At 33.5% G+C, this 19510-nt stretch overlaps 1 protein-coding gene and 1 pseudogene across 1 annotated transcript; both read left to right on the plus strand.

The window, feature by feature from the left end:
- The first annotated feature begins 2085 nt into the window (after positions 1-2085).
- Positions 2086-5180, plus strand: LOC130848653 (acyl-coenzyme A diphosphatase NUDT19-like; annotated as a pseudogene).
- Positions 5181-10239: 5059 nt separating this feature from the next.
- On the plus strand, positions 10240-11202 carry LOC130848654 (olfactory receptor 8H1-like). Its single transcript, XM_057727078.1, has one exon. It carries the CDS (start codon positions 10240-10242, stop codon positions 11200-11202), a length of 963 nt encoding a protein of 320 aa, XP_057583061.1.
- The last annotated feature ends 8308 nt before the right edge of the window (positions 11203-19510 follow it).

Raw genomic sequence — 19510 nt, forward strand, 5'->3', positions numbered from 1 at the left:
TTAAATTGTTTCCCCTTCTTTATTATTCATCATTGCTGCTGTATCTGTTCAAGTCCCCATGTTCTTGAATCCTAACTATTGAAATAGATTTCTGACTTCTTCCATTACAGCCTGCCCAGTTTCCATTTAATATATTTTCAATTTTATCCTAGAACAAAGGTTGTAGTCATAATTCTTTTCTTATTGCCATATATTTTCTCTTCTTTTAATCAGAATTCCAAATTGCTTAGCCTGCTCACACTTATCTTTAGATTTTACATCTACTCTTATCACTTCTTCATTCCCCACCTCCATACTACAGATCACATGTAGTAAATGTCTTACTTCTTCAAATTACCATGATGTAAATTCTTTTCTCCTTGCTTTTGTAAACATCTGTCACTTTGCTTAGAATCTTTTCTCTACAGTGCAGTAATGATTCTCAAAAACCAAGGGTAAGAATTCCTACTACTCCAAAGATATTCTTGATAACTTCCTTGAGAAAATTGGATTATTTCCTGCCTTGTTCTATCATTGCACATTGCATTGTAAAGATTAATTGTAAATATTTGTTTTTATTGCTAACTCCTCTCCAGGACTGCTTATTTCTCTAAGGAAAAGACTGCATCATTCAACTTCATAGTTTCAGAATTATTGGGAAAGTGCTTATCACATAGCAGGTGCTCAGTGTTTACTTATGTAATGAAGTACTTGGTGAGTTAATTACTTCAAAGGATTGTTTGCTTTCCTTTATGCACTAGCACATTCAATATTGAAGAGTAAATAAATTTTGAATTAATTTAAAAATTAGAATTTTTTCCATTTAGTACATTAAAAAACAAATAAACAAAGAAAAAACATGGCCAGTTATTGGAGTCAGATTTTCAATAGTATTTAAAGTTATGGTCATATAAATAGTAAATAATGATATGAAGAAGTGTTCTTCATGCACAGTGATGAAATAAATATCTAATAAGATAACCTTTGATAGATCATTCTCTAATTAATACGGAGCTCGATAAGATGTAAATGGTCAGTGTAAGCAAGGTTATGTTGAAACTGATGGTCAAGGACAATGCTCACGGAAATTCAAATTTGTCAGACTGTTCTAGAATGCGTGATGCTAATATGTAGCAGAAATTTGTAGTTTTGGTCCCCAAATACAATTTCCAGTTATTTATCTAAGAAAAACAAGGCAATGTGCATTCTGCATTACTATAAAAAATGAAGGAAAATTGTGATTAATGTGAAAGTCCAAGAGTGGAAGAAACAATTTAAAAATGTGGATGTATCTATATACTAGATTATTATAAGGCCATTTATATTGAGGACAAGGACATTTATATTGACTGAATACCTTGTAAATTCTTAATATCATGCAGGATATTTTATATATGTTATTTAATTTAATGTTCACAAATACATGAGGCAGGTACCACTCTTGTCATTTTCCAGACAAGGACACTGAGGATGAAATAAATTAAGAAATTTTCAGATGGTCATAAAGCTAGTAAATGGTATGTCTGGAAACAAACTCAATTTGCTTCCCAAATCTAAACATTTATACTATAGCATAGAGTCTTCATTTAAAAGGTTATAATTGCAAAGACCTGAACATTTAAAAGCAATAAAATATTAAAGATTTGTGACATATTCTTAAGGGAAAAATACAAATGCACACACAAAAATAGAATACTTTGTCCAGATCCTGGCTCCCAAATACCACCGTCTCATAAAAGCTAGCAGGGGTCCTTGAAGAAGTGGTTGTTTCTGGAACTATCTCCATGAAAGTATAAGCTAAACCTGGAGTACACCATGCTGCATGGATGTAAGAAGTGAAAACAAAACAGACAAAAATGGATAAGAGCATACCAAAGAGCAAAGCACCAGAAGCTAATTGAACTACAGTTTCGTTAGCAAAGCTGAAATAAATTGAACAACTAATCACATGATGGTAGGTTTGAATAATAATCCCAAAGAACAAAAGTATCAATAAGTTCATATTAGTATATGCAGCTAATTAGCTAACTAACTAAATACATGAGGAAGAGAGAATTGTTCATTACAGAATAACTACAATTAAAATATATTGAAAGAATAAGGGAAATGGAAATTTACTATGAAAACCACATAGCAGTCATTGGCAGAGGCAATGAATTGATGGAAGCCAAAATGTATGAAATAAATATAAACAAAGTCTAAAATTCCTTCCATGTACATAATATACAAATATTATGTATACATATATAATATATGTATATATACATTTGGATGTATATTATGTATATGGAAGAAAAAAATATATATGTGACAAAGAATAGTAACTTTACAGTAAAGTCTGACCGAAGCTATTAACAAATTTAGCATCACTAATAATATCACTTATCAACACCATGTATCCTTAGATAATATGAAAAGGGCATACATATCAACTCACTGGTACTTTTTCCCGTAATTAATAACTTCAAGTTAACCAGGAAAAAACAACAAGCTAACTTAAATTGAGAGACATTCTGCAAAGTAGATGACCAGTTATCTTGAAACATCACAATCATGAAAGAAAAGGAAAAAAAAAATGGGGCAGAAAATAGTCTTCACCACTTCTTTGGTCTCCAGTTATGTGATCAGCAGTTTGGCATTCTGTGATGCCAGCATCAATCATTTCTCTGTGACACCATAGCTCTTTTGGTGCTGTCTTGCGTGGATGCACTCAGCACAGAAATAGTGGCCTTGGTTTTAGCGGGATTCACCCTTCTTAGCTCTCTCTTCCTCATCACAGTCACCTATGCCATCATCTCAGCCATCCTGAAGAGCCAGTCTGCAGCAGGCAGACAGACAGTCTTTTGCACCTGTGCCTCCCACCTCAGGGGGTGACCATCTTCTATGGGTCCCTGATTTTCACATATTTGCAGCCTGATAACACATCATCCTTGACTCACACACAGATGGCATCTGTACTCTATACCACTGTCATTCCAAGTCCACTCATCTATAGTTTGAGGAACAAAGACTTAAAAAGCTCTCCTGAGAGTCATATGTAGAAAACTCTTTCCAAGACAAATCTTTGCATGTTGCAATTAAAGCAAATCTGGATGGTTTCAGGTAATCAATTTCTCCAACAATTAGGAAAACTCTCGAGTAACCAACCCCCAAAGGCATAACACAAACTAAATAATAACTTAAGAGTCTTGGCGCATGGGATGTGAATTATCATTATATTTGTTTATATGGAATATTGAATCACCATGTAACAATTCATTTCAGTACATAAATTATTCAGACATAGACATGCACAAATTAGTAAAGAAAGTCTCTGAACGGTGACCAAACCCTCCATGAACAATATTGTGTGAGCATATTATCACACTACAACACGTTAAACGTTTATTAAATTGACTTTTCATATGGTTTGACATCCTGTTTTCTCAGTCATGTATAAAGTGAGAATTGGAAATTAGTAGATTAATTGATGATGACTCAAGTGTTATTAACAAGAAATGAGAGCTGATTGCCTGAGAACAAAGGAAAGAGGGCAGAATTAACAAAAGCAAATGTAAGTCCCAGGTTGGAGGGCCAAGTGTTAGAAGTTATTTCAGTAATGACTAGCGATTATAAGAGATGTGTAATATAGAGAAATGTTTCAGTAATGTGGATTCATTTTTCCATAACAGTTAAGAGTCTGATCATTTATTTGCAAAGCATGATCTTTGATTACACAGAAAAGTGATGCATTTACTCAGTGGAGTATGGAATCCATCAAAAACAGCACAGTTGAATTTCTTAATTACTGTAATGGGCCTTCCTAAGTTCAAAAACTTGATAAACTTTTAAGTGTGTGTTTGTGTGTGAGTGTGTGTGTGTGTGTATTAATGAAGCGCCAGCTGTAGCACAATTACTGAGACATTTTGGAGGTGTTTAGAGAGATTTTCAATTCTCCAAATAAAGCAGAAAGACTGTTAAGTCTGTAGTATTAAGAAGGAACTGGGTTTTTGTTTTATTTTCCCTTGAAAAAGACAATGTAAACTTTATTCAACGAACTCTCCCAGACATTGTTTCAAAATGATACCTGGAAAAGATGAAACCCTCAGTACTGCCTTCACTGTGCATGAATCGCTGAGTAGTAACCAAAGGAGCTGGACAATCATATTTCAATGTATATTGACAGGAATTGAAGATACATTTGATGAGATACCTTTAAGAGAAATATGTTTTTAGTGTTTCTCTCCAACAAGATTGTAAGCTCTATGAGAGAAGAGTTTGCTTAGTCATATTTTTGCTCTTCACATCATGTAGCAAATGTATCATATATGCAATATATGGGTAAAGGTTTTCTTTGCTTTTTGTTTCCTGGTGAAAGCACAGTGATGAAATCATTAAGGTCTAGGATTCTGCCTTACTCGAAGTTTATATCTTTCTTTGATATTTGGAAAGTCCTGTGTATATTATCACTGAACAAACTTTAGCTTAGTTGAAAATTCTTTTTCTGGAATTCTTTTAAAATCACCACTTGGAGGGGCCCCCATTGCGGAGCTGGGCTGCGCCCTCGCGCCGCCACCGGCCCTGGACGACTGGCGCGCCCGCGTGTGCCGCGACCGCAGCACTTCCTGCGCCTGTGCGCGCACCTCGACTGCACGCCCGGCATCTGGGCGCTGCACGAGTGGAGCGCCTGGCTCACGCCGTTCACGGGCTGGGGCGGCGACCGCTGCTTCCAGACTACCTTCTTTCTGTGCTGCCTGCGCAAGCTGCCGCCGGTCTTCTCCGCCTCGGTGGAGGTGGTGGGCTGCCACTGGTCATCTCCATCAGAGGCAACTGAAAGCTTCATATCAAAGGAAATTTGGTTTGCAGTCCCACAGTTCTACGAAATAAGAAGACTAGAAAACTTTGCCTCTCTCTCTGACTTGCACAAATTTTGTTTGGATCTTGAATTAGAAGGGGTGAAAAGATTGCTGCCAATCGTGTTATTAACTGCTGATGGGATGATCCATCTTTTACCAGGAGATGATTTGTACTTAGAAGATTCAAACTTTTTAGAAAATCATATGTCCACTGAAAAAAAGATTGAAGAAATCATGAAGGAAAGCAAGAAATTTCACCGAGTAGTGTTGTACAGTCACCATGATTATAACATCCAGGTGACAGTTCAGTCAAAGTATAAACACGTTTATCCTAAGAACTATGTAGTGAGTAAGAGCCATCTGTAAAGAATAGCTTCTTTGTAAGCTGGCCTACTTGAAGCTATTCTGATGAAAAATGAGGGCTGACTAGACATGCCTGGAACTTAAGGAACTTTGTGCCTGTAAGTTCTAGTACAGTCTTTCATATTCCAAGTACATTGTGGAGTTCTTATTTTATTCTTTAAACCTTACAGTATCACACAAGTATAAAGTATTAATGATTTTGTTACCAAAACAAGAAAAAAAATTTTCACAAGGGTTTTTACTTTTGTATTGTTATCAAAAGTTTAAATAAGATATTCTACTGTATTGTCTTTTAACTGTATTAGCACTCTGCCTGACATACTAGCAGATTGATCCATGAATTCCTTAGACTTTCTGCTGGAATTAATTTAAAGGTGTGTGGTTAGATGCATGGTGAACAGTAGACTGAGATGACCTTCAAGTGACAGTGTCATTATTTTCTTATGACTTTAGCTTGAAGATTAAGATATAATTCTGTTTAAAACTAAATGGCATAAGTTATTATGTTTACCAAAGTGGAAATTATTTTAGTGATTGTTGTAAAGAAATGTGAAGCCATAACAAAGGTCATAATTATTTTTACCTTGGAGTGCTAGTTAACAGAATAAAAGGAGATTAGAGAGATGTAGAGCTATTCATCATCTAAGGGTACTTATTAATGGTGTTTTTAATATGGGAAATTTTTTTCACCTCCTCTTAAGAGGAATAATGTTTATTGATTAAAGGTGAGAAATGGGTAAGACACCAGTTCTATTTCAGATCTTTGACTATATTATGCCTTGTATATTGAGTTTCATTTTTCATGAAATGTTCTGGTTTTCCTACCTATAAAATAGAGGTATTGGTAAAAAATAAATAAATAAATAAATAAATAAATAAATAAATAAATAAATAAAATAAAATCACCCTTTGTTTATATATTTTAAAAAAAGACATAGAGATTAAGAGATTTCTTTTGAAATGCTTTTTTTCCCTTAATGGTTAAGATATGGAAATGAGTGTACACAGCTTTATACTTTGTTCACATGATTTTAAATCATTGGAGTCAACTGGTTAGGCTTTTTCATATATCATACTTCACAAACAAACCTCTGATAAAGTCTTGGGAGTAGCTGAAGATAATTCATGTGAAGGTATCTGTATGTGCACATGTATATATTTGGTTTTAAATTTGTGATTTTCTTCTCTGATCTATATTACATGTGTCTGACTCCTGCAAACTTCATTTTACAATGAAATATTTTACAATAGAAAGTATTGTGACATCTTATAAAACATATTATGCATTATTTTAGGGACAAATTGAGACTACTGTCCGAACTCATCGCTCATTCCCATTATTAAGCCTATGTGAATTTTTCTCCTTCTAAGAAGAATGTCTGATTCTGATTGGTTGCCCTCAAGTATGTCATCATCATCACTGAGAATTATTAAACTGATTATATTTCCCTTTCTTTTTCTCCATGGATTTTCATTCATGCATTATAACTACAATGCTCACGTTTTTATAATTGTGTGAAATATCTCGGCTGTTGAACCTTATTTATGTTCACTCTGGCTCTAATTATATGTATTATTCTTATTTTCACTTGCATTGAATGTGTTCTTCTGTAGATCATCTCAGGAATTTTTATTTAGTATTAATAGGATTATGTATTTAATTTTTATTTTTATGTTTTAATGTTTCTTTGCTAGTCTCTAAGAGCAAAACATACCACCTTATTCTTATTAATAAGTAGAAATATATTTTATTTGTCCAGAGTTATGATGAAATGTCCATATATATTTCAATATATTCCTCATATTTGTCCCTGGTGTACCTTTCATCATTCTCTCTTCTAGCTGCTCCTCTGACCTTCCCTCTAAACCCATAACACACATCTTTCCAGAATGGGTCAAGCAGATATTACTAGGTGCTGGTGAAAAAACAACAAATTCAACTTGAAGGGGAGAGAATTTTCTACGCCACAATATGCCTCCTTGGCATAAGGATTATCTTGAGCTGGTTATTTTTTAAAAGCATTAGACACAGGAGAAGTTCTAAAAACTGAGTAGAGGTTAAACTTTGGCAAGAGGTATTTATATTTAAAAGGGAAATCTCCATTTGCAAGGATGTCTCCTTCTCTGCACCAGGAAGAGTAAGAAGACTAAATCCCTATTCAGTGATGAAGGAATGAAGTTGAGTCTGCATTAACAAACATACCCTTGTTTACTATGTTTTTCCTGGCTCCCTCTTTACCCCCCACCACCACATCTCCTTTTGTCTTTAGCTGGAGATGGTATTTAAGGTAGTGGCTTGAAACTTTAGGGGGAATTACTCAGTGTTCCTGGGTATCTTCCATGTGTAAAGGGGGTATACATATTATTAAATTTCTGTTTTTTTTTTCTCCTGTTAAACTGTATTGCATTACAGTGGGGTGGATCTCAGCAAAACATCTAGAAATGCAGAGGGAAAATTATTTGTTTTGCCCACAAATCTCATGAAATAGGGGAAAGAGTGATAGACTTTAAAACTATTCTTTTCATTAGTCAAAGAAGAAAGAAAAAAGAAAACAACTAGAATAGTCTAGGAGAGACAGGAAAAAAAAATATATATATATATACACATATATACAGTGCATAGTTAAAACTGAAATGAATTAGGGAGTGAAATTATATCATCATATTAAAATTGAGAGATTTAAAAAAATCTCTGATCAGGCTTTGGTTTCTGCTATGGCACAATAAATACTATAAGAATAGCCTGAAATTGTAAGCTGCTTTAAATATCATGAATTGATATTTGTTTAAATATCATGAATTAATGAGAGATTCAAAAGAACTATTTTTTTCAAAAGAATTTTTAAACTGATTCTCAGTCTATCCCTTTTTTAGCATCTTCCTTTGTTTCCTCATCTTGGATAAAAAAAATTAATAAAATTCTTAACATCTGAGAAAGACTTCTAGAATGAAGTTGATTATGGGGTATCAGGCAATGAGTAACACATGAAATTATTGTTTTTATCAGAGTCTAAAATAAAATGGGTCATATTATATTGTGGAATTTTAGTTATAAAATGAAGATGAACACTGAATACCCAGTATGATAGTAATTATGAAAATCTAGAGATATACAAATAAGCATTCTATGAAAAAAATAATTCAGAGGAATATATCAAAATGTTACAAGAGTTTTGATTATTTTCATGTTGTTCTTTTAATTTTTTATATTCTTATTTTGTTTCTCATGAAAAATATACTCTTATAATAGTATCACATGTTTAAATATAGAAATTTTACTGTGAAAAATGGATCACTCTATCACTGATGGTTTCACTTATAGAAAAATGACATATTTCTCTAGAAACAGTTTCTCTACAACACAGGTATAAATTTAGAGCATCACAAAGACCAAACCAGTAGGTCCTTCATTATGTGGCTTCTAGCATAACTGCAATTAGTCCTTGAACTTTGTCCTTGGAGACATGCCAAGAAATCTTCCTTGGAAACTGGTGCCCAGAGATGGGCAAATGATGCATTATTACCAATCCCCAGTATATGAGGTTCCCTGGAATAATCAGGATAAGAGTCAAGGCATACTCTGTTATGCTTATATACGTACACAGCTGGACAAAATTTCTAGGTTGATTTATTTTTCCTCAGAATAAAACAAAATGAATGCACTAAAATTCAAAATGAACTTTCTCAAAGAAAACAAATATTATATTACAGAAATTTTCAAATGAAATGGTCTTGATATTTTATTTGTGAGCAAAATTTGATGCTGACATATTTCTAGACAGATAATATTGGAAGAAAGTGTCTTTTTCACTGACTTCGGCTCCCGGTAAGTATTATTCTGAAAACTGGAAGGTTTTTGTTAGGATCAAATGAAACAAAGACATTATCAGAAGAATATGCATACAGATATTGTTTAGACCTTAACTTCAGTAATGCCAGGGTTTGTGGAACCAGAAATGCAGAGTTGATGTCATTAGGGTCAGCAAGCAATGTACATGTTTTAGAAATATTTTAGAAAAAATCTGATTTTGAATCATTGTTATGAAAACATCATATTTTTTAAATTAATGCTAATATGTGGTCTATCATTTTAATACACCATACTCATTAGTATTAAATAATATTGGTAGAAAAAGATTAATATTGGTAAAAAAAGAACAGTACATGGTACACTAAAACAAATCTTCTATCGTTATTTATTTTATATCTAGTACTTTTCCCTCAGGTTTGCTGAAATTAATTATAAACAAGAATATAATATTATGGGCATGCTCTCTGGAATCAATATATCTACTGGAATTACAGAGCCAAGATTTAATATCTCTGATTCTGGATAAGTTAACTAAATTTTTGCACCCTTTTTCTCATCTAAAAAATGTGGCCAATAGTTGTCAATACTACCTATGGAATAATAATCTCATGGGAATTAAATGCTTTAATGTAGGGAAGCATTACGAAATTGCCAGGCTAATTCTAATTATCAAGTATGTTAGCTTCTTTTATATCCAAATGTCAATTTATACCTATTTCTATATTAGGCAATTAAAATTAAGATTTTTCTCTTCATAGTCGGTAAAACCGCATTTAAAAAAATATTTTAGTTATTTATTGTATTATTGGCTGCATTGAGTCTTAGTTGCAACATGCTGGATTTTCATTGTGATGCACAGGCTCTTCACTGTGGTGTGGACTTCCTCTAGTTGTGGTATATGGGCTCAGTAGTTGTGGAACATGGACTGTGTGTGGGCTTAGTAGTTGCAGCATGCAGGCTCTCTAGTAGTGGCTGGCATGCTCAGTAGTTGCACAGTGCAGCCTTAGTTGCCCCGCAGCATGTGGGTCTTAGTACCCCAAGCAGGGATTGAACTCACATACCCTTCATTGGAAGGCAGATTCTTAACCACTGGACTGCCAGGGAAACCCCAGTATACCCCTCATTATTATCACTTCCTGGAAACACTAAACTAATATAGATATGCACCACATTCATAGAAACAACTCTTTTTGAAGTAATTCCTCCTAAGTATCAACTTTGATTTCTCAAAATTTAGAGCATGTGAATGTTATGGGTAGTAGGAATCTCACACACGTGTCTGGCTTCATCCTCATGGGACTGACAGATTCTGAAGAGCTCCAGCTGGTCCTCTTTACCCTGTTTCTCCTCATCTACCTGATCACTGTGCTGGGGAATGCAGGCATGATGCTGATCATCTGCCTGGATCTCCAGCTTCACACCCCCATGTATTTTTTCCTCAGTCACCTGTCATTTCTTGACCTCTGTTATTCAACCGTCATCACCCCTAAAACCTTAGAAAACTTATTGACTTCCACCAAGTATATTTCATACCTGAGCTGCTTCACCCAGATGAATTGCTTTGTCTTCTTGAATGCCACTGAATGCTCTCTTCTCTCCTCAATGGCCTATGATCACTACGTAGCTATCTTCAACCCTCTGCATTACCCAGTTGTTATGTCCACAAGATGCTGCTGCTCTCTAGTCTTTGGATCCTATTTGATTGGCTTCATGGATTCCTTTGTCAATGCGCTTTCCATGAGCAGATTGCATTTATGTGACTCCAATGTTATCTATCACTTTTTCTGTGAAACACCTGCAATTTTAGCCCTGTCCTCTACTGACACACATGACACTGAAATCATGATATCCATATTTGCTGGCTCCACCCTAGCAGTGTCTCTTATCACAATATCTGTGTCCTATGTGTCCATCCTGTCTACTATCTTGAAAATTATATCCACTTCAGGGAAGCAAAAAACCTTCTCTACTTGTGCCTCCCATCTCCTGGGAGTCACCATCTTTTATGGCACTCTGATTTTTACTTATTTAAAACCAAATAAGTTCTACTCCTTGGGAAGGGATCAAGTGGTTTCTGTTTTTTATACCATTGTCATCCCCATGCTGAATACATTCATATATAGTCTTAGAAACAAAAAAGTAAAAAATGCTCTCATAAGAGTTATGCAGAAAAGGCTCCAAGCATTTAAAATAACTATGAAGCTAAACTTTTAAGCTCACATTTATTTTTCCTCTCTATACTGTATTTGCTTGCTTACTCTCCAGAAACAAATTGCACTATTTATTTATTGTGTTAAACCATCTTTTGCTTGACCAAATATGATCTTGAACATTTCTTGGAATATGCCTTTAGAAATCCACAATGTAATAGGAAATATTGAAACATGTTAAATCCATGGTGTGTTTTATATATATATATATATAATATATATATATATATATATATATATATATATATTTGATTTGTTGACTGTATTTTCTTTTTCCTTTTTCTTTTTTAAAGACCTTTATTGAGATATAATTGACATACAATAAACTGCATATATTTAAATTGTACAATTTGATATTTTTTTCTTATTACTAATGTATATTTGGGAGTCTCAATCTCCCAATTCATCCCACCCCAGCACCTCCTATTTCCTCCCTTGATGTCCATATGTTTGTTCTCTACGTGTGTCTTTATTTCTGCCTTGCAAACCAGTTGATCTGCACCATTTTTCTAGATTCTGCATATATGTGTTAATATATGACATTTGTTTTTCTCTTTCTGACCTACTTCCCTCTGTTTGACAGTCTCTAGGTCTATCTATGTCTTTACACATGTCCCGATTTTGTTCCTTTTTATGGCTGAGTAATATTCCATTGTATATGTATGTACCACATCTTCTTTACCCATTCATCTGTCGATGGACATTCACATTGCTTCCATGATCTGGCTATTGTAAATAGTGCTGCAACAAACATTGGGGTGCAGGTATCTTTTTGAATTATAGTTTTCTCTGGGTATATGACCAGAAATGGGATTGCTGACTCATATGGTAACTCTATTTTTAGTTTTTTTAAGGAACCTCCATACTGTTCTCCAAAGTGGCTGTGTCAATTTACATTTCCACCAACAGTGCAAGAGTATTCCCTTTTCTCCACACTCTCTCCAGCCTTTATTGTTTGCAGATTTTTCTGGTGATGCCCATTCTAACCAATGTGAGAATATAAATGTTTTTAAGGGTAACTCATTTGCAAAATGAAAAATTATAATTATCACCTTTTAAACTGTATCAGAAATTCAGAGAAACTTATGATTGACAATAGCTCCATTTGGGGAACAATGATAAAAGTTACAGAAATTATTTAATTTACTTTGTGGAGAAGCAATATAGCAGATTAATCACCATCACTTGCTTTGGAACCAAACATTTCAGAATATTGATTCTAAATCTGTAAGCCTTCTAGCTGTGTGCCCTTAAAAGATCATTGAAACTTTAAGCCTCAAGTTTCCTCAACTGCACAAAATAAATAATAATTCCAGGTCCTTAGACTTACTGTAAAGATTGTATCATATAACAGATGTAAAGCATTAAAGACAGTTCAAATAAATGATGGCTTTTATCATTAGAACACTCACATTCTTATAGTATTTTTAATGTACAATGGCTTTTTTAAAAAGAGAATATTCACTTGTGTTTTACAAATTACCTTGGTTGATTTAAAGAACAAACACAAACAGCTAAGGCAAAACTCTGCACTTCACAATTTTGGATTTATAGTGGTATATATTGGAGAAACTTGGAAAATACTGAAAAATTTAAGGAAATAGAAATGCCCTAAAAGTTAAAACAGTTTTGTGTGTTTTCTTCTAGATTGATAGTTAAGCATGTATGGGTATATATTATATACATGATCAATATTTTTCATTTCCTGTGTACTTTTTTTCACCTTTCTGTGTACACTAATAAGAGTAATATTTGATTATTCCTTTGTCATTGAAATCTAAGGAGAATGTCTTTTTGGCACATGGGAAAAGTTAGACTCTCATTTTGCAATGTTTTGCACATGTAATGTTTGTAAATTCATAAAGTTAAAAATCTGCATGCAGTGATATCTTTTTGGTGGCTATCTGAAAATGCTCAAAACTGCTACCATTGTGTGATGTGTCAACAAGCTTCAGTGAACTGCTTCTTTGTTGAAATTCTGTGTATTTTAATACATAAATGCCATTGTCCTCATTTCTATGTTTGTTATATTCAATAAAAATAAATTATTTAGTTAAATGCTTGACTCATTTGCTTTATTTATTTATTTTTTTTACAGAAACAGGTTATAAAGCTACACATTTACAATGAATTCAGATGTTGTGGCAACCCATAAAGTTTAGTCAGGTAGACTGCTAAAATTTACTTTATTTAAAAACCCTTCTTGTACATAGTCATGAATTGCAATTTTAAATTTCTCTGCTATTTAAAATTTAAAAATGTATTTTTCATTTTCCAAGCACTTCTTTTTTTTGTTTAATCTTTCCTAACTAGACTATTTTTATTCAAACAGTAATCATTATATAATTTTTATTTTTTGACATTTAGATTGATTTTTCAATAAAGGTATATTTGATTATATATCTTCCATATTTTAAGTGTTAAGAATAAAATTTAAAAGTGCAATTCTCTTCTAGGAATTAAAAGCTATAATTGTACTAATTCAAAGCTGTCAACATATTTATTTGAGTCTTTTAAATATGTATTATTTCCCCCTACTGAAATTGTTTTAAAAGTTCCCTTACATCTTGAATGCCATTTGAAATTATTATGACAGTTTTGCTCTGATTTCCATGTTTTCTAATCTGTATAGTTACAATTATTGCTATTTGGTTTTGCTTGCTTTTGTTCAATAATATATGTTTTGGCTCACTTTCCATCTTTTATAAGCAAAATGTCGTAGGATATTTATGTGCTCCTTTCAGTTTTCTAGTCTCTTTTATAAACTATGTTTTTACTTTTCTTTCATTTCTGTTTCTATGAGTAGGAAATTTATCCTCTTGGTTTGTGCTGGCAAATATTGTCAATAGATCATATGATTTTGTGGACAACAGTTAAGTTAGGTAAACTATAATTAAAGTAAACCAAATTCTAATTAAATTAAGGATTTTTTTTATAATGCAGCTGAGAAACCCTTTATATAATATCATTACACAAATGTCATATAATCTATGGACCATGTGAAAGATTTAGACTATTTACTTTTCCCCGAACATTCCTTGTTATATTAGGGCACATCATATTTTATGTAAAATGTGGTCTGAAGTATAATTTAAACATAATATGCTTTATTATGGTGCCATGACAAAATGCTGTTTATCTGAAATATGACAGAGAAAATAAGACAGGAATAGAACATTCCAAAAACATAAACAGCTATGTTTACTTCCAAATGATTGATAGATATAACAGTGATAACATATTATGTTAACTACTTACCATGTGCCAGTCACATTCAAACGGCATTAGATATACAGTGAAAACTGTTTATCTTTATGGGGTAACTTCCAGGTGGGTAACAGCAATACCTATATGTTTTCTCAGGTCTTTCTACTTGTTCAGGAAAAGACTAAAAGAAATCCTAAAATGTTCTCTTTATCTAACACACCTCACATCCAAACTATCAGCATGTGAGGTTGATTCACAATACAGTATTTGAGGTCTGGCTACTTCTCAACACTTTTTCTGCTACCACCTTGACTAAAGGAATCACCTTCTCAGTCTTCCAATTGTTGCTGCAGCCTCCTGGCTTGTCTCTGATTGGCCTTATCCCTCATTTGTGTATTTATGTATTTATTTTTTTATTTTTTGGCTGCATTGGGTCTTAGTTGCAGCACGTGGGCTCCTCACCGTGGACCAAGGGCTTCTCTCTAGTACTGTGGCATGTCAGTTTTTTCTCTTCTTTTGTTATGGCCCATGGGCTCCAGGGCACCTGGGCTCTATACTTTGTGGTACTCGGGCTCTCTACTTGACGTGCATGGGCTCAGTAGTTGTGGCACAAGGGCTTAGGTGCCCCACAGCATGTGGGATCTTAATTCCCCAACCAGGGATTGAACCCATATCCCCTGCATTGAAGTATGGATTCTTTACCACTGGGCTATCAGGGAAGTCCCTGTCTTATCTCTCTTGAAGCTAAATGTCAATGGAAGAGCCAGAGCAATACTGTTAAACCATAAATTGGATTATATCACTGTCTTCAAAAATATTACAAGGCATCTCATCACAGTAAGAGTAAAAATGAAAAAATTCACAAGAGCCCACTGGTCCACAATGACCTTGTCCCCACTCCTACCACTATGAACTCATCCCTTACTATTCTATCCATCACACTTACTTTGATTGACCACATGGCATCCTAACTCTTCTATACACATTAGTCCAGATAGTGCCTGGAAATTTTCCATTTTCTCTTCCTCATTCTTAAACTTCCTTTTGATAGACAACTGCATGCTTTTTTTCTTATTCTATTCTTAATAAAAATGTCTTATCACCTTATGTAAAATTGTATCTGTTTCCTTCCCCCTTTTGTGCTTCATTTGTTTCCATAGCAAACCTTCTTCTGCCAGCCAACCTTCTTCCCCACCTCCCCCTCCCCACCCCACACACTATCATGTAAGCTTAACCAGTGCGGGATTCTGGCTTACTTTGTTCAACATTGTATCCCCAGCACTTAGATATATGCCTAAATAAATGTATCTGAAGATTGCAATTTATAGATCATGATACTGGAGAACAGACAGATTAAATAACTTATTCATGTTCGCTCCACAGGTCACAGAACAAGCTCATATTTGAACCCAGAGAGTCTAACTCTAGTGTTCACAGTCTTCATCTCCACTCTCTGATAGGATATTTTTCTGCAAAATTGTACTGTGATTATCAGAGGTGAAAAATAGAATTCTTTACTATATTAAATAAAATATTAAACAAAGTGCCACCAGCTGTTGAAAGGTGCATGTGACTGGCAGACATTCTCTAGAAATCCTGATGCAAGACAGTGTGATTTGGGCAATACTAGTGAAATCTTCTCAAACACACAGGCACAGTCTTATTCATAGAAGGAATATTTCCTTAAAACAAAGAACGTTTTCTCCAATGGTGTCATTGTTCTAAGAAGAGAATCTGTAATGGTCAGGGGAGAGGCTACACTGCTGTAACAACGGGACTCAGAAACAGAGTGGCTCAACAAATTAAAAACATCTGTGGTTATAATCTCCCAGAGTTTAGCTGACTAAGGGGGGTGGATGGTTCTTTTTCACAGGATAACCCTGGAAATTTGGTTTCTTCTATGTTGTTGATCTGTTATCTCCCAAATATTCTCCTCTTCTGCTATGTTGAAAGGATTATTATTTTTTTTTTAATGTTTGGTAGAATACACCAGTGAAACCATCTGGGCCTTGGCCTACTCTTAAGTATCTACTCTGGTTAATTGAGAGCAAACAAATCACTTAAGCTCTTGCTTGAAAATGTTCCTATGCATTATGAATGATAGCCAAAGAGTGGAGACAACCCAAATGGCCATCAGATAATGAATGAATAAATAAACGGTGATAGATTCATGCAATGAAGTATAGTATGGCAAAAAGAAGAAATGAAATACTGATACACTCTACACCACAGGTGAACTTTAAAAGCTTCATTTTCAGGAAATACGTTAGTCACAAAACACAACATGCTGTATGTTGCAATTCACATGAAATATGCAGAAGAGGTTAACTATAGATAGAAAGTGAAGAGTGGTTCCTAGTTTGGGGGTGAGAGAATGGGGAATAACTATTAGCTGCTGTGAGACTTCTTTTATGACTGATGAACATGCATAACCTTTAAACATATTACACTTCATGAATTATACATTTTGATTACAGGTGAAATTTATGGTATGCAAATTATTCCTTAAGAAAATTCCTACCTTTATATACTCTAAATAATATTTACATGTAATAATGGAAACAATGTTGTGTGAAACTTTTTCAAAAGTGAATCTATCCCATATAAATAGGCAGGAAAATAGAAGAAAGCAGGAAAATATAGAGGAAGAAAGAACACACATATATTTTAATCCTTCAAAGAAAAAACTGAGGCAAAGAAATAGAAAAGATATGACAAGGTATAATCAAGATTGTTTTCACCTGAAATGAAAGGAGGTTTAAAACTTCCTATTGAATGGGTACAATGTGCTCTGAGTAAGTCAACAAAGAATGATCAGTATTAAAGTATTTATTAAAATTAAAATTTCTTTACACAGTTTAAAGAAACAAATTTCTTTAAAGTGTATGTTTAAATTTTCTTACATTGCCATAGTATATGAATTTTATTTCACACCTGTTTTAGCAGTACTAACAGTTGATGAATAGAATTGCCCTTCCAAGGTTCATCAAAGATACAATAAATATAATAGTAGCTCTCTATCCACACCAACAAATTATCTCCTGAAACTCTGGATTATGAGCAGGCATTCTTATAATAGTCACTTTCAAATCTTCATGAAGATTGGTTTAATTATCATGAATTAATGAAAGATTCACAAGAATATTTTATCTGATTCTCAGTCTATCCCTTTTTAGAGTCTTTTGTTTCCTCATCTTGTATAAATAATATTAAATAAGTTTCTTAACATAGGAGGAAGACTTCACTAGACTGAAGTTCATCATGGGGTATCAGTCAATGCATAATACGTGAAACTGTGGGTTTTATGAAAAGCTGGTATAGCATTGATTATAGTGTGTTGTGAATTAAGAGAATGGATGCTGAATATGCAGTATGATACTAATTATGCAAATCTAGAGCTACACAGATAAGCATTCTAGGTAAAATTTTAATTGGGGGAAATTTATCAAAATGTTACAACAATTTTGATTATCTTCATATTAATCTTTTAATTTTTTAATATTCTCACTTTGTTGCCAATAGTTTTTTTTTCCCCTACTTTACTCCTATAATAGTGTCACATATGCAAATATAAAAGTTTAATTGTGAAAAATGTATCATTCCATCCTGGATGGTTTCAGAGATAGAATAATTATGTATTTCTCTTCCACTCCAGGGAAAATTTAGAGCATCACATAGGAAGACCAACAATTAAGCTCTTCATTGTGTGGCTTCCAAGGGAAAAGACAACAATGTTCTTAAAACCTAGCATAGCTGCACTTAGTCCTTGAACATCCTTGGAGATGTGCCAAGCAATCTTCCTTGGAATTGGTCAACAGGGATGACCACATGTTGTGTGATTATCAATCTTCAGTATATGAGGTTCACTGGAATTATTGGGATGAGAGGCAAGGCATACTCTTCTTTGCTTAAATACACAGTATATAATACTGATATTCACTTTAGACATAACTTATTGGCAAATTTTACATTTGATCAGGAGCTGAACAAGAGTTGTAGGTCGACGTATTTTTCCCCCAGAATAAAAAAAAATAATGAATGCATTAAAATTCAAAAAGAATGTATCTCAAAGAAAACAAATATTATATTAGAGAAATTTTCAATGGAAATGGTCTTCATATTTTATTTGTGAGCAAAATTTGAGGCCAACATATTTCTAGAGAGATAATATTGGAAGAAAGTGGGGTTTTTTTCTGCCAACCTTGGCTCCAGGTAGGTATTATTCTCAAAATTAGAAGATTTTAGTTAGAATCAAATAAAATGGGGACATTATCAAAAACATATACATACACATATCATTTAGGCCTTACCCTCAGTAGTGCCAGGACTGGTGGAATCAGAAATACAGAGTTGGTGTAATCAGGGTCTACATGCAATGTCAGTATTTTACAAATATAATTTTGGAAAAAAATTGAGACAATAGTCAAGTTAGAAGAACATCATATCTTTTGGAAATTAATACTGATGTGGTCTATCATGTTAATACCCCCTATTAAATCCACTATTTGAAACTAAATTATCATTAGAATTATATAGTATTGGAAAAGAAAGAACACTATGTGGTGCATTAAAACTATTTTGCAATCCTTGTTTATTATATATCTAGCATTTTTTCCTCAGGTTTTCCTGAAATTAATTATAAATAGAAATACAGTTTTATGGGCATGCTTTCTGGAGTAAATCTATGTTGGCAGAATTACGGAGCCAATATTTAATAGCTCTGCCTCTGGATAAACTATCTAAATTCTTGGTGCCCTTTTTCTCATCTAAAAAATGTGGCTAATAGTACTACCTATGGTATACTAATCTCAAGGGACTTAAATGCATTAATAATGGGAACATTTAGAACGGCATTAGACTTATTCTAATTATTCAATATAATAACTATATTATATTATATTCAAATGTTAATTATACCTATTTGTATATTTGGCAATCAGATTAAGATTTATCTCTCCATACTCTTCCACCCCTCATTATCATCACTTCCTTGACACACTAAAGTAACATACATGTCATGTCCTTCATAGAAACACAAATATCTTGTGGCAATTGCTGTTAAGTATCAAATTTGATTTTTTAACAGTTTACAACATTTGGATATT

Source organism: Hippopotamus amphibius, chromosome 3, assembly GCF_030028045.1.
Source record: "Hippopotamus amphibius kiboko isolate mHipAmp2 chromosome 3, mHipAmp2.hap2, whole genome shotgun sequence".
In the NCBI taxonomy this organism is placed as follows: Eukaryota; Metazoa; Chordata; class Mammalia; order Artiodactyla; family Hippopotamidae; genus Hippopotamus; species Hippopotamus amphibius.

What these genes read in the sequence shown, in the direction of transcription:
- LOC130848654 (XM_057727078.1), top strand. Translation starts at nt 10,240, where the DNA reads ATGGGTAGTAGGAATCTCACACACGTGTCTGGCTTCATCCTCATGGGA.